Source organism: Stigmatopora nigra, chromosome 21, assembly GCF_051989575.1.
Source record: "Stigmatopora nigra isolate UIUO_SnigA chromosome 21, RoL_Snig_1.1, whole genome shotgun sequence".
Taxonomy (NCBI): domain Eukaryota; kingdom Metazoa; phylum Chordata; class Actinopteri; order Syngnathiformes; family Syngnathidae; genus Stigmatopora; species Stigmatopora nigra.
The window spans coordinates 3215516-3232776 of record NC_135528.1 but is presented as its reverse complement, the minus strand read 5'-3'; the positions used below and the strand labels follow the sequence as shown (position 1 = coordinate 3232776).

Sequence of the window (17261 nt, the reverse complement as noted above, 5' to 3'; positions counted from 1 at the left end):
CTTTTATTACAAAATGTTCTACTCTCTATAAACATTCTCCTAGTTAATTAAAAACTATCAAAACAGTTTTATTCCTGCCAAAAGTATTCTCCACCCTCAAATGCCACTCTACTCATACACAACCATTGCAACTGTCAAGTTAATTGTTGTAAGAGTACTAGCCAGCGACGCTAGTCAAATAAGAAATTGCATTAGTACAATTACCATTTACGTGCATTTTAAATCTATTTGTAATGAACACAAAATCACTAAAGCAATGTAATCCGGGACTTGTAGTCAATGGAGGATGTGTTAGGACTGAGGGCTACTAATTGATTAATTCAAGTCTCTAACAATCAGCCCTTTAGTGATGATTATCTGTTGCCCTTCTTGAGCACAGGGAGCCTCACTTCATTCAATATTCAGCAAGCGGCATTTGGCACGCCATGGGAGAGCCCACTCGGAGACGTATTCGGACCCCCCCCCCCCCCCCCCACATACACACCTGCCGCAACTCATTAGCATCATGATGGAGGTAGAATATCACAGTGGGGGGTTTGTAATGGATGCTGAGGAGCAAATGGAATGAAATTATGTTGTCTAGTAAAATCATGATGCTGGTTTCAGGTTATGGGAATAACCATATGTAATGCTGTATGATTGTTGACCTTTGACTCCATGACGTAACAGATATTTTTCCAGTTGGATTAGCTTATAAATTCAGAAGATGAATTTATCAAAAGGTATTGGGAGAAGTTTTTTTTCTCAAGGTTCATAGCATGGATTTGTCTATGGTGTCATCCTAATTCTCACCAAGAGGATTTTGTTCGCGAAAAACTGTCACTAATCTCCTGTCGGCAAATAGTTTGCCATTTCTTGAAGAACTCCACTGAGTAAATTAGCCTTTGAGGGTCAAACACTGCTCAAGGAAAAACTTGTTTTCATGTTTAAACCGGCGTTTATCGATTGCGATTTCCTCCAGGAAAAATTTAGCCTTAGAGGCACTAGGTAAACTGTAAAACTTTGACTCCTAATAGCTCAGTGACTTACTCATTACAGCTCTCTTATAGGAAATTGTAGTTTTACTTTCGGCATTTGTATTTTCAGATTTAGATTCCCCACGGTTTTGTAATAATCAGGCAACGATGTTTCACAGTTCAATGCAGATCGTTCATCAACTCCCGTGCAATTGTTGTGGCAATTGTCGGTATGCAACAACAATGGGTTAGTAAATAGTTTTTCGGTCACCATTCAACAACATTGGATTTTCTCCCTTGAGGAAGATGAAGCCATTGTTCCTGGTGTGTTTTAAATGTTGTTTTGTCTCTGCATCGACCATACTGTTTCTACTTAAGCTCATATCGATATTCATAGCCCAAGCGTGTAGCTCTTGGACAGAGTATGACTAAACTCTTCCGCTTCGTCCATTGAATAAGTAGTACTCGTGGTGGTCTAAACATGGCTGTCATGTTCTTTCATTTATTATCCAAGATGGTCACTTCATTATTCAAAGGCAAACCGCACAGATAGCCTCGGCGGATGGGACTGCAATGGAGCACCGTTAGAACGGATCAATACTGGCTGATCACATTGGGTACTTATTCAAGGCTCATGGAGCATCTTTAACTATTGCCATCGAACTTGACTTTTTCAACCAATTTCAAACTATTTTTGGTTCATTTTGCTGTAGTTTGAGTTTGTAGTTACCACCCCAAATTCCTAAAAACACTCTTTTGAATTGGACTGACCTAAAAACATTAGGAAGTAATGTTTTAATGCCCCAAAATAAACAGAGTGTGATCAGAAACCAACAGTAACACGTGACAAGAAACTGTAAAAATCCATGTGAGTTAAACAACCAGCATGAAAACATTCCCACTCGACATCTCTGGAAATATTATTTTCTAATTTTAAAATTTGGGTTGGTTTGCGGGCCGTGTTTACGTCAACTCGATTTCATGTGGGCCGGACCATTTTAGATATAATATTTAGATTTTTTTTCTATAGATGGATTAAAATAACTGGATTAAAAGCCCTGAATATTCAGTTTTTTATAGATCTAAAACAATTTTTTTTAGCTTTTTTAAAATATATTTTTAGATTTTACAAATTCATTTTTGAACTAAAATCACAGAAAAAAATGGATTAAAAAATACAATTATTGATTTAAAAGGGGCAAAATCGGGAAATTTAATATACATCTATACTCTTCATTTTAATTTGATCCTAAAACAGAAAGTCGGCACTCATCATTTACATTTCCGGGCCACACAAAATGACGCGGTGGGCCAAATTTGGCCCCCGGGCCTCCACTTTGACACATGCTAATAGCTGACATACTTGCTACTGGCCTACATTAAGAGGGTGAAAGCAATTTGATTTTCATTATAAACAAGTAAATTGTGGCCTTATGCAATATGTCACTCCTTAAAATGAAAGCCTGACTGAAGATAAATAGATCCCTATTCGTTTCAGGCATTTGGATTGGGGCGTGGTTATTTTGTCTCATAAACATAAAGGCCAAATGTAGCTGCCTTTTGTCAGCGCCATCGATCAAATCCAGTGCAAAGGAGCTCTGATGTTTTATTTAATGAAAGGAAAACAATATTCCTTAGCGAGAGCTAAAAATAGTCCTCACGACAGATAATGTAAGAAGAAGACTCCAAAGGTGGTCACGCATGTGGGGTCCATGCTTCTCAACTTCCTTACTTATGGCAAAAGTAATTAAAATTGCTTGTGAGGACCCTCCCACTAGTCTCAGGACAAGGTTAGGGAGACAAGTGCCTTGAAGGAAAAAAAGATCCCATCAACCTTTCAGGACGTTTTATGATCATAACGTGTAAGAAAGATGATGGCCATTACAGGGATGATCTTGCATACATATTAGCCAATGTATCGCAGCTTGTTTGACATCCACAAACGATTACATATCTTTGTGATAAGTATTTTTTTAATTTAAATTTGGTAAGGTTTGTGTTTACGATTTTTTTATGTCCAAAAAAGTGAAATAAATAATAACAATAAATAATAATAATAAACATTTTATATAGTTTTTATATTATATATATATATATATAATTATACTTAGAAATATACTTTTGCTGCCTTAAATCAAATGCAAGATTGTATAATTATGTATATATTTTTAAATGGTATAGTTCACAAATATGTGGACACTTGAGTCAAATAATTAGCTTGACTGAATGGGAATCAATAATTAGCTGTGTTGTAATGTGTTTTAACTTTGGTTGTATTCATAAAAAGATCCTTTTAGATTACTAGATTAATAAAATTTAACTTTGTGCTTGGGAATTTTTTATAAAATTCTACACTATAATTATAATTTTATATTCATTTGTGTTGGTTTAGTTGCTGAATTATTTTCCAAAATGGTAAAAACAATCAAATAGTTGTAATGTATTCATTTTAAGTACTTGTGATGAGGTGTTAATAGAAAATAGAATATATATTTACATAAATAATTAGAATTTGTATTTTCCATTTAAATCACGGCAATTATGTAATGCTTCTTTTTCTAATGATTATTTCTGAGCTTTAATATACATAACATGTTATATTCATTATAAAATATTTAGTATTTTGAAATATTTCCAAGAAGTTGGCAAAAATACTACAAGATATACTATTTAGCATCAACTAGGTGATTTAAAAATTTAATTAAGTGTTTTTTGAATTATGTTAAGTCATCTGTAATTTGTTTTACAAAATATTATACAATAGTTAAATAATTTGTGAAATATATTAGAAATATGTATATTCACAAAATAAAAAAATCTAAACTAAAGTGCTTACTTTTCAGTTATCTTTTATAAACATACTGCATGCATAAGTATCTTTGATCAGTTTTTATACGTTTGCAACAGTGTATATTTTAGCCAGCAATGAAAAACACAATTTGCAAGCACATATTTTGTTTAAATGAATGGCAACAATCAGGGAGCCTTCAAGGCTGGGAAAGCTGGAGAAGCAAGTTTACAAAACTGAATCCATAACCAAGATATTGAGAAATATCCTGTGGGAAGTGGACTTGTTGTTGACATATCTGTTATGAGTTATGCTGCTGCATGTAATACACACCAAGTTGACCTCAAATTACAGACACAGATGACCAAATTTTAGACGTCCAAGCTGCTTGCTCAATAACCTTCCGCTTTAGAGTTTGGACGCTATGTGCTTAGGGTTGTGGAAAATAAGATAAAAAAAACATTGGCTGAGCACGAATGGGAGAGAAAATGGTCAGCGTACAAAATGTGTTCCATTGTGTGTGAGTGTGTATGCGTGTACATTGAATCTCAGTGCAGAAATTAATTACAGCTGTTTGTGGCTAGGGAACGCATGTGACCTATTGCTGGAATTTGTGCATTGTGAAGTGAAAGTGAGGGAGGAAAATGGCAAGAAATGACAAAGGGTACATTCACCCTGCATAATTCCTATTTAGCACCTACACTGTCATTTTCTTTTATCAAACAATGGCTTTCTTATGTACTAGTTATCTACTCATATTGTCACTGCTTAACTATGAGATGAAAAAAAACATCGGCTAACGCGCAAGTTTAAAATTATTTCATGTCATGACATATCAGTGCTGTCTGAAATGTCGATTTAATGCCAATTTCTCCATTTATACGTAAGTAAGAATGGAAACTCAATGTTATCAACATGTACAGTTGATTCTACTACTTGATATATATTTATACAGTAGAACCTCGACATTTGAGTGCCCCAACATGCTAGCAATTTGAGATATAAGTAAAATTTCGGGTAAATATTTATTTTATCTCTGGTCGCAACTCCCTTGTGTAATGTCTCTACGAGCACTGGGCGGAGCGTTGCATTTTTTTCAGTGTTTTTTTCCAGTTAATCAGTGCAAATGGCACGACCAATCGCTAATCCGAGAAGAGTACTACTTCTTGTTGGCAAGTGGTCGTGCGTTATCCTATTGTGAGGACATTTGTGTGCATCATTTTCGGAATATCTTGAAGGAAAGACAAAAGCAAACAACCCTCGACAGGTTGCATCTGAAAGTTAGGGTGGGGCAATTAGAGCCTATCCGGGAAAAGAAAGGTGTAAAAAATTAAACCAAAATTAGAATTAAGTTTAGTATAAAGTAAGATTACATTTATTTTTGTTTGTCTGCATCGTAATCCAAGTTCATTTAAATTTGTTTGTTATGTTACGAGCGCGTTGCCGTGCAAAAAAAACTATATACATATAGTAATTGTATATGTGATTATGTAGGAGAATTCAATCTTGAAATTGGATTGATTTTAATTTATATAGTAGATATAAATATTTCTGTAGCAACATCTTTTAAGCATTGTTAACATTTTTGTCTTTTGTGTTTTTTCAGCTGTCCTTTGCGGCAACTACTCCCGTGCTTGCGGACAAGAAAAAGTACCCCAACTTCTTCCGCACAGTCCCCTCTGACAACGCAGTTAATCCAGCCGTGGTCAAATTCCTCAACTACTACAACTGGAGCCGTGTGGGGACACTCACGCAGGACGTGCAGAGGTTCTCTGAGGTCTGTCTTTTTACTTTTCTACCTTCAAACCATAAAAAACAAATGTGAGGATTCATATTTTCAGAATAAGACCCTGGCATCCCAATGGAATATGCCTAAACAAGAACAGCACTCGATGATGTTGATTTTTTAAAATATTTATTCTTTTGGAATGATGCAAGCAGAAGCAGCTCCACTTTTGGGATAATGGCAAAACAACACAAACAAAATCCATCAAATTATCTAAAAAAAAAATATCACAAAATCAACTTGGTTTCAAACATTGTCGTTAAAGGCCGCCATTCATTGATTCCATTCTATAAAACACAATCCTGTTAATGTAAGTTTTAAATCAGTAACTTGACTTACTAGCCATTACATCACTAACCTTTCCGTGAAACACAGCTTTTAAACCATTTCGATTCCAATCGATCAAGAAGACACTACCCTACCCTTCTGGTGTCTTCAAAGTGTAACCTCATTGGTTAACCTTTGGTGGATCGGTTGGAATGAAAATCTGTACCAATGAGACTCTTTGTGGAATTTAAATAAGTAAAAACTACAGCTATTTTCCATCAAGGAAGCCACAAGTGCACAAACTGACTGACCTAGCTTATCAATTAACCACCTGGTAACTAACTACTATTTAGTAAATTATCTTCTATCTTATTCACTTATAGAACTAATTACTTTTTTTTTTTTTTTAAATCAACATACTAATTACCTCATAGATGGGCAGCCAGGCGGTGCGAGTGGTTAGCGCGTCGGCCTCATAGTTTTGGAATCCTGGGTTCAAATCCAGGTCGGTCCACCTGTTTGGACTTTGCATGTTCTTTGCGTGGGCTTTTCCGGGTTGTCCGGTTTCCTCCCAAATTCCAAAAACATGCATGGTAGGCTGAATGGACACTACTAAATTGCCCTTAAGTGCGAGAGTTAAAAGTTATAAATCAGCTGGGATAGGCTCCAGCACCTCCCGTGGCCCTAATGAGGATAAGGTTGTTCAGAAAGTGAATGAATGAATTGCTCATCGAACACCAAATGAGAAAAAAAGTAGCTAGGTTTGATAGCTCTGTTAAGAAATACAAACTTGTTTTGACCACCAATCGCCAAGATAAAACCAATTGAAACCGTTTTAAATGCATGCAACAAATAAACAGCGCGATAAACAACGTAGTAGTAGCACAGTGATGGGTCTGCAGTATCACAGCCCAACAATAATTGGCACGTTTTAAAGTATTATCTCTTTGAGGATGCCAATGTGTTTTGAGTAGGTGGCAATCATTTTCCATTCAAGTACTTTCTCCCTTCGTGCCGCTTCATTTCTTCCCCGCCCACACGAAGCTGCCACTCGCATAGGGAGAACATTTGCGGACGCAAACGCTTCTGTCAATGACATTGTGAAGGGAGCCATTGTGTTTAGTTGTGTAAGTGTTTGCCTGATGACTTGCCCGTTTTCTTACACTCCATTACACTGGTTGTTACCACCCCCATGAAAGTTGACAGGCCTGTTTTTTCCCCCCCGTTTTTCTTTGCATGCACAACGTCTGCAATAATTTCTGCCTGTGAAAAAAAATACATTCCCTGGAAATTCACAAGTGTGCTATTAGCAATTTGACTACTGTCACCATGTTGATTGATAACATCTAGGTGAGAAAACAACTATCGTTTAAGTTTGCAAAACTGGCAATTTGAGATTTTGGGGCTAAGATTGATGGCTTGTTTTTTGGGGGTTAGAGTTCAAATGCATTGTTAGGTTTATGGATTCCGGTGAATATTTTAAGGTTAAACTAGAGTGAGGACAAGTGATTTGGATGATTGTGCTATGGTTACATTCAAGGTTAAGGTCGAATGATTGAGGTCGAAGGCTTGGCCTTGGCTTTATGGGTTCAGGGGGTTGGGATTACATTTTAGGCTAAGTTATTTTTAGGTTTCAGGTTTAAAAGTGAAGATATATTGTTAAGATAAGGGTCTAGTGCTCAAATTTTGGAATAAGGATGAATTGTATGCATTATGGTTACAATTAGGAGTAAGGGCTACGAATATAAGTTCAAGGTTTGGGCAATAGGTTAATGGGAAAGTTTAGGATTTGTGTTAATTTTAGGAGGTAAGGTTAGAGGTTTAGTAATCAAATGTAGTCATGTTTGCGTTAGAACTAGTAACAGATTAGTAAAAGATTAGTAAAACTAATAACAATAGACTTCCCCTATAATTGTCCCAGGATTGAATAAAACAAACTCAAACCCGGATGAAAAAAGTGAGTTTGGATTTAGAAATATGGGTTAGAATAAATATGACAAGTGCAGATACATTTTGTTTACAAATGATTGTTTAGTGATTACAGCTATGGGCTAGTTTGATTATTCAGGTTATACTACAGTATGGTTTAGGGATTAGTGTTTAGGGCCAGTTATACATTTTACATCTGTGTTTGTGAGTGTTTGCTTGGCCACATCTTTCTTATATTTGGTGGAGCATACAATCGCAATTGTGACATAAACCTTCAAGTGTTTATAAGATAGTAGAGAAAAACACATTTGACACAGGTGGGACAGTGCAAACGTTCCTATCAAAACATCTTGATTAAACAAGACAGAGGTGTTGAAAACATCACCTTACTTTAAACCAATCTGCTCAGCACTTTACTCCACGCAATATAAATATATAACTACAAATGAAGGGGGCTGGATAAAAAAAGACTGGTTGCAAAAATCGCTGCTAGTGGAAATCCCTTTATCGTTACGCTTCTAAAAGCAGTTGAGGGGCTTAGGATAGGAAGAAGACGGAAAACGCAGCCGTTCCGTCAACCTGCCGCCAGATTGTCTTCTAATCCTGGTTTACAAATATGCAAGCGCTTCCACGTTTCATTATTCAAACAATCTCCCTTGAAGCTGCTGCCTCCGTGCTGAGGAATGTAACTTGCGTAACCTTTAAATTAAACTACAGTTTGACACATCCGATCTAGATCTGCATGCTTGGGACTCCCTGTTAAAAAAAAATAGTCATTTTCGCCGAATGCTTCACACGTGGCAAAGAAAAACTACTGTCACAATGATTTACTACAAAATGTTTTTGAATTCATGCCTTTATCTGGAGTTTGTTACAAAGTTTGTGTTTTTTGGATTGGATTGTATAACTTTCCATCCTTCCGCATCATTAAGAATCATTAAATCAAATGATTTCGCTACCCGCTGCCACTTAAGCGGCGCCATATTGGTTGCAGTAGCAAAAACGAATACAGACTCAAGAAGAGAAGAGTTGTAGAGTTGGATAAAATTGGGTCCAATCGTGGGGTACCACAGGATCCTTGAATCCAGATTGGTATACTGGTGCCTTTTTATCGAAATTGGTATGAAAAAAAATGTCATTGAAATTTATGCATTTTAGAAGAAATGCTACTGATTTATTCCCCGTTTCAGCGCTTTTAGAGGAATAGGAAAATATTTTTTGCTGAATCCTTTACACTGTATTTTTGAAAAATCACAAAATATTTGCCTTCGGGTTTGCATGTGTATACTGCTTCACATTGCAAAGATTTTAGGAAAACAGACTATTTCTTTTGCTGAATCTGGTATGAAGTGATGAAAAAAAGTCATTTTTGAAGCTATTTAACAATTCTAGATTCAGATTTGTATTTTTCATGGATAAAAATATTTCATTAAAAATTGCTTAGGTTATATTGCTGAATTCATCACATTTTCTCACCCAACATCTGAAGCAAAGCACTACAGAAATTCTTCATACTGTACATTTATCCAGATCATTTATATACCTTCATAAATATCTGAAATAGTTTTGAGCTGAACTTTGGAGAAAGTCATTCTTAAAGGTTTCCAAAGAAGAATCTGGCTCCAAATTGCGAAGATACCTTTTTATCAATAACCAGCTCCTTGCATAATCACACATACTGAGATTCACTACATATACTTTGGTACAACTTCTGGAACTTTCCCCATGCATAATGAATAGTCACACTGACAGTGTTGTTGACAACCAGTGTTTCTATTTCTTCTATTTGTCATGCTCGGTCCCGTCGCTCTCCCACTGATCTGCTGTGCTGCGAGCCGCTGTCGCAAGGCGAGGTGTGCGTTATGCAAGGCTTGGTAAAGATGCCAGTGGTAGGGCCAAACCCATCCCCCCTCGTCCCACTGGGAGAATGGAAAAACCTGGAAGCTCTAGCCCGTCTCTGGCCGTACCTGCTATTTACAGTACATCCCTGGCTTAATGGGAATGCCGAGAAGGGGGCGAATAACTGTCACACACATTAACGCATGCACACACGCAATATTCGGCAATCAAATTTACTGCCAGACCTGCAGGAAGAGTAAACATCAATCAGAGCTGACGGAGAACAGGATTAGGAATTTGCCCTCTAGGTGTTTAATTACACTCAGGACCAGTACACATGATACAATTTTCTTGTTATATCAATCATATTCATTCTGATGGGGAAAACTGGGTTTTAATAACATAATTACTGCACGACTGATCACATATTTTTTAAATACTTTTTGCATCACTTCAATAAGTATCACTACTACATAAACCTGTATAGACCTTAAATGCATAGAGTGCGAGTCCTCTCTGAAATCATATAAAAAGCAAAGACCTGAAAAATTCTGAGGTTTTTAATCACAAAACACTGCTGTAATATTTTACTCTCTTTGCATGTTGGAATGAAAATGTTAATACTTCAAAAATATTAAATGTTTGACTGATTGTTAAATTTTAAACCAGTTTTCCTGCAAGTCAACACAAGTTTCATCGGAATATCATCCATGTTAAACCCATTTTAACTTCTCCATCAGGTGAGGAATGATCTCACTAGCGAGCTTGAGAAGGCTGACATCCAGATTGCTGACACCGAGAGTTTCTCCAATGACCCCTGCGTCAACGTAAAAAAACTCAAGGTGAGTTACAAGAAAAGCTCGTTGAGACCTTCCTATCACTTGTTCTCTAAAGTAGACATCTGAAATAAGTCTATGAATAATTCATTATAACCGTCATGAGCGGATTTTCATGATTGTCACCGATCCCCTGCGACGCTTCACATTGACCAATCGTAGCACACGAATTGACTTTTGATAGGGCTTTACCAGTGTTAGGGATTCAAATTAGGGTATGACTCATGGGTATGGTGTCAATTCACGGTTAGTGTTTCAAAATGGGATTACAACTGGGGTTAAACAGTAAGAACATGGTTATAGGCAACAAAATAATGTTTCAATTTCAACTCATGGGTAAACTTTCAATGGTCAAGGTACCAAGTTTGTGGAGTTAGAAACTGCCACGTACCAAAGCTCATGCTTATGGCAGCTGAGCATAGCATATTGCTTATGAGGACCATCAAAAAGTTGGAAACAAACCCACAGCTGTACTAAACACCCACAACAACATTTGGATGTCATAAAAGCTCACCCATGACCGCTCACATGGGAGGGTGAGCACAATAACACACCTGCAAAATCACATTAATGCTTCTTGGAATATTTAAACCCTTGACAGACCTAGAAAGGTAAATTTAAATGGAACCCTGATATTACTGTTGAATATGTTTTTTTATTGGGTAAAAAAATAACTGGAAAAGTAGTAGTAATTTAATTTTCTTGTGAATGAACAGTAGATGAGAGATAGACAAAAAACAATGAAACGGATTAGTGTGAGTAATGAGAGATAATTAATCAATGTATAAAGTCTTCAATCGATGTATGATGATTTGCATTGATGAATTCAGAATGAAGAAGAGCCAAGAGATGAGTCACTGTGAGTAACATATGGTGGTCACTGCCTCAGGGAGGATTCATGACTCGCATAATGCAGGACATGAGTGTGGTGGTCATAGTGAGAGATTAAATATTTTTCAAGCCTAGTTATGGATTACAAAGTTACTCAAGACTGGGTTTAGAAATCATGAGTAAACATGAAAACATGAAAACTATACAGAAGAATGGTTTAAACTATTACCTCAGACATATAGTAGTACATTGGAGAAAACAGACAAAAAAAATCACTCTCACAACATGACCCTTGCTTCCATATTTCTTTTGTTTTTCAAGGACAACGATGTGAGGATTATCATTGGCCAGTTTGACGAAAACCTAGCCTACAAAGTCTTCTGCTGCGTAAGTTTTCTACTCTTCCGTGCGATATTGGCGCCACTTTTGGTACCTGATTGTCTCTCCTCATTCCTCCCTTAACCCACCAGGCATACAACCTAAACATGTTTGGCAGTAAATACCAGTGGATTATTCCTGGCTGGTACCAGGGCAACTGGTGGGAGCAGGCCAATAGCACCAACTGCACTACCAAAAAGTTGCTGACTGCCATGGAGGGATACATCAGTGTGGACTTTGAACCCCTCAGCGCCAGGCAGATCAAGGGTATTTCTGGACGGGTGAGTCCTCCTTCTGCTGTATTCCCGGAAGGCTAAACTTGGGAAACCGAAAAGTGTAGAAATAACAAATGCAGCCAAGCGTCACTGTGATATTTGGTTGGTATTTACGCTGTTGATAATTGGAACTGCAAGATGGAAAAAAAGGAGCACTGGACAGTTGAACCATGAAGTAGTTTATTATATTTAGTTAAATAGCAAGCTGCTTTGGTTTCTGGTGTGTAGTTTAGGATTTTCTGCATTCAGTAGTTTGCAAGTTCTATCTTTTTTTGTGCATGGTTCTTTTGTAGGCTATTTTCTGGTTTGTTCATTTGTTAAAAGTTATCATTTGTTCCATTTCAGACCCCGAAGGAATATGAGCGCGAGTATAGCCGAGAGCTACGTCAGAAAGGTGTGGAGCCCAGCAAGTTCCACGGTTTCGCCTACGATGGCATCTGGGTCATTGCTAAGACCCTGACCCGGGTTATGGACCTTCTGCGAGTCAAGCAACGGCAGAGCGGTTACCGGAACTTTACGGTGGACGACCACGAAGTGGGCAAGATGGTCCTGGACGTCATGAATGAAACCAATTTCTTCGGGGTCACGGTAAGAGCTAGCTAGTAATTACTCCTTAGTCAATTAGGTGTCATAAACTGTAAGGATAGTAAAAAGGTGGTAAAGATGTTAAAAACTACAAATCAATTACTTCTTTCCTACCATCAAAATATTCCCAAAATGATGCACACAAATGACCACTTGCCAACGAGTTGTATGTACTCCTCTCGTATTAGTGATTGCTCCACTATTCACACTGACTAACGGGGGAAAAAAAACACAGAAAAAATTCAATGCTCCGCCCTGTGCTCGTAGACACGTTACACGAGGGAGTTGCGACCAGAAAGACAGTGCCCATGATATTCTTATGAGCAGCCTCTCGCGTCCACTCTGCTCGTAAATCAAATTTTGTCTCGTATTTCAAGATAAATATTTGCTCAAAATTTTACCCGTATCTCAAATTGCTTGTATGACGGGGCACTTGTATGTCGAGGTATTACTGTACCAATATAATGACGCATGCCATGAGAGTAATCAAAGTTGCTCTCCTATAGGCATCCATGATCCTCGATAAAACTAGTGTTATCCAGCACGCACTAGCATTACACACACACACACACACACACACACATTCACACACGAGGCAGAAGACACGGGAAGGCAATCTCCTTCCACCACCACTGGCACGATGCATGCATCTTTTATGGCACTTTCTTTAGAAGGAAAAGAAAAAGCCACTGTTACACAACATGTAAAAAAAGCAAATTTGGTCTCTTTACTTCAAGAGATTTACTGCTGTTCCACACTTTTTGGAAGAGACACACAAATCCTGTGAGAGTACAATTGTGACCACTCTATAACGGAGGTCTCTGCAGTATTGATCCGGAGTAGAGATACTCCCCATGCCGGAACCGCAGGATGATGTCTAAATGCGTTATGGGGTGGACAGGCTCTCAGCTGGTGAGGTGAAGGGTGGTGTTAGGCAAGGTTGTGATTGAGATGACACGCATGTTTTCGTTGATTTGTGGGCATCCAGGTGTAATTTCAAACATTTTTAAGCGTTTCTGTATGTGCACGTGTGTTAATTAAATCCCAGGAAGCGTCGGCCATTTTTCAGTCATTAGCGAGGATTGAGTCAGCGGCTAAAACAGAGAGGAGGGTATAAATAAGGTGTGCTGGCGCACTGTTTCAGTCATCTCCTTTTTTCGCTGATGTAAAAGGGGGGTTGAATGTGGGGGCAATTGCTTAGTCATGAAGGCTAGACCCTGTTCGCACAGCTGGTGCCTGAAGGTGATCTTTATTATCTGGCTGATTTTTTTTGTTTTTGTTTGTTCGTAAATGGACACGTGGTTTTTTTTTTTATATTACTTTTGGTGGGTTTATGGTTGGACAGAGCTTAAGTATGTTTATGGTATCATGGGCAAATTTGAAAGGAAGTACAGTATGTTAGAATGGGTTGATTGGTAGTGTATGGACTATAATGTGAATGTACAGACAGATGGGTTTTTAAATTGTATTTGTATGTGACTGGAAAAACATTTTGATATATATATACACATACATACACATACAAATATATAAGCACATATATACATACGCATACAAATATATAAGCACATATATACCTACACACAAATTTATAAGCATACATATACATACACACACAAATATATAAGCACATATATACATACTCATACAAATATATAAGCACATATATACATACACATAGATGTACATGCAGGCATAAGAATTCGGGTAGGTCCTAACCCACAGCCATTTTTTTGTTAAAGAGCCTTACAGCTGATGGAAGGAAGGATCTGCGGAAGCTCTCCTTCTTCTGCAATGAGGGTGCAGTAGTCTATTGCTGAAAGAGCTTTGAAGGGACTCCACAGACTCATGCAGGGGGTGGTAGGTGCTGTCCATGATGGACATCATCCTGGTCAGCATCCTCCACTCTCCCACTTCCTCCAAAGGACAGCCCAGAACAGAATATTGAAAATTTTTACATTCATAGGGAATTAAATGATATGCTGTGATTATCGCCGAATGGAGTCAACTCTCTTCGACCCTAATCAGTGCAAAAAAAGTGCATGTAATTGCAAAGTTATCAAAAGCAGGTCTTAAAAGACTCATTACATGTTTGTACAGTGCCTTACTCTGCTTTGCATCAGGCAAAAAAAATGAAGCCCTATTGTTTTGTGAATGTGTGTCAGTTGGAATTTTTTGTTCATTTTATGTATGGAATGAAATGAACATAAGCCCATGAAACTAGGGAATGCGTCCCTGGAGTGTACACACTCATTCAGACACATCAAAGATGACATACTTCATGTTATTGGTGAAGGAAGATAGAGGAAAGATGACAAACAAGAAGGAGAAACAACATGAAGAAGTGTTAAATCCATGGAGGCCAAATTGATTGGATGACATGAGACGATAATGAGCAAAGCTCAATTGCTTTTGTCTACTTTTTCAGCTCTGAAGCTTAAACGTGCTTATCATGTTCTCTTTCAGCTTCGACCAAAGACTTTTTTTTGTGGGAGACATTGTCAGAGTCCGGTCTTTTTAAAGCACATACTCAAATTAAGAATTGATTTTTAAATTATGTTTCGACTGAAACAACTTTGATTGTTTTTTTTAGAACTGTTGGTTAATGACTTTGGTTATTGTTTTGTATTCGTTTTGAGTTGGGACCACAAAAAATATATATTGGCATTAAATTAATCAGTTTTGGTTACTAAATCCCATATTTTCGGATCAGTCAAAATGCTGTGAAATCAGATGAAATATAAAATTGTTTGGCAGCGTAAGTAATATTGATCCATAATGCAAATGGTGGTTGTTTGCTGAAACAGCTGCAGTTACCTGAACATTCTGTGAAGATGTTTATTAATGTGATTAAAATGTGCGGTAATGCATCTGTGATTTATGCCCTTTCGTTTGTCTTTCTTTCAGGGCCAAGTCATGTTCCGCAATGGTGAACGGATGGGCACCATTAAATTCAACCAGTTTCAAGGTAAACACAAGATCCTACAGCATGTAAAAATGTAAATCTAAAAACATTAAACTTTCTTTCCTTTTGTACATATGAAACAAGGTGATTAAAATATAATATAGGAAATAGATTTAAAACATTTTTAAAAAACCTGAATATTCAGGTGTAACCATTTTTAATGAAATTTTAAATAAAATAAATAACCTTGAGAATGCTTACTTATTTCTGCTTTTCTTTTTCAATGTCAATTAAAAAAATGTAAAAGATGGAATATTTAATGTTCCCAAATTTACTGTTCCTTTTTAATTAAAATATATATCGTTAAAGGATTAAGAAATATATTTAAACTGTTCTCCATTTAAAAAAAAACATAATTAATTAGAATATCAATCACAAACATAGCATAGAATCCTATAAGATTCTGTATCATTTAAAAGGACCTTTCTGTATGTTAATATACAATATACCTATGTAAACTGTTACATTCTTTATTAAAATTAATTAATCTTACTTCAGATGGCGAAGGCTATTTCAAAACTATTTGCTTTTTCTCCATTTATAATCTTGCAGTTGAAACACGGATACAAAACAGCACTTAACGAGTGTTCATTATTTTCTTCAGTCCCTGACGAAGAATTTAAAGATGCAAAATTCTCACTAATGTGAAATTGCCGCTTTATAATAAAAGCGTGAATGAATTGTCACTCTTTGCTTTATTAGAGGGAGTCATGTTTATTTTTTTTCTTCTGGTAATCTATTTGTCACGGGAACATTTATGCTAGACAAACTCTTTGTAAAAAAAACACTACAATTCGTTTGAGCAGAACCACACTGCTGCTTTTCTTCCCCCAACCTATCCCAGAGAAGCATTTATCACCTTCGCTTCCATCTCCGCTATCTTCTCTTTATCGCCTGCCAGCTCTCCTCGAGGTGAAATAAAGGCATAATTGAAACGGCATAAAGGGGAAAAGCATATTAGAAAACATATTAAAGCGCATATTCAGATCCTTAAGTGATAGCCGTTGCCGAGTGCTTTATTATTTGTGTTATGGATGTTTTGTCATATTAGTAATGTGCTCCGGAGGTTTTGTGTTCAAGGCTATGTATTTTTTTTTTTGACATAAAGTTTATTGTCTGTTGATAAACATTGTTGTTTTTTTTCGGAGCAGAAGGCCAAGAAGTGAAGGTTGGGGAGTACAATGCCATTGCAGACGTACTGGACCTCATCAATAACTCCATCCGCTTTCAAGGTATTAACGGAAAATGTGTGCGATGTTTTTACCTTTGTGAGGATTATCGGTTATTTTTCTATGACATGATAAATAAGGAATACATTTACAGTAATTTTAATCGTTTTTTTTATGTTTCATGAAAAAAAAATGAGCTCAAATATACATTAACAGTGCTACCTCGAGATACAAGCTTAATGCGTCCCGGGACTGAGCTCGTATGTTGATTTTATCCTAACTCAAATGAATGTTTCCTATCGAAATGAACTAAAAACACAATAATTCGTTCCAACCCTCTGAAAAAACACCAAAAACAGGATATTAGATTGGAAAAAAACATTTTTATTTGTTCTAACTCGCCATCTTTTAACAAAGTAACAAATAACTAGTGGTTTAATAGTACCAAAATGTGTTTTATACCTTTCTTTGGGTTGGCTCCATTTGCCCCGCCTCCACCGTGATTTTCAGATGAACCTATAAAGGCTTGTTTGCCTTTGTATCCCCTTCAAAATATTCCCAAAATGATGCACACAAATGGCCTCACAATAGGATAACGCACGACCACTTGCAAATGAGAAATAGAATATAGTTATACAAAAAACACTGAAAAAATGC

General features: G+C 36.9%; 1 protein-coding gene across 1 annotated transcript in view; it reads left to right on the top strand.

Annotated features, from left to right (window-relative positions):
* The window catches only part of gabbr2 (gamma-aminobutyric acid (GABA) B receptor, 2), a 99694-nt gene that overhangs the window by 40148 nt on the left and 42285 nt on the right, over window positions 1–17261 (top strand). Inside the window, exons 3-9 of the mRNA XM_077743764.1 lie at window positions 5351–5521; window positions 10306–10407; window positions 11554–11619; window positions 11703–11891; window positions 12231–12473; window positions 15378–15438; window positions 16587–16667. Coding sequence (XP_077599890.1) covers window positions 5351–5521; window positions 10306–10407; window positions 11554–11619; window positions 11703–11891; window positions 12231–12473; window positions 15378–15438; window positions 16587–16667 — 913 coding nt within the window. The remainder of the gene's footprint in view (window positions 1–5350; window positions 5522–10305; window positions 10408–11553; window positions 11620–11702; window positions 11892–12230; window positions 12474–15377; window positions 15439–16586; window positions 16668–17261) is intronic.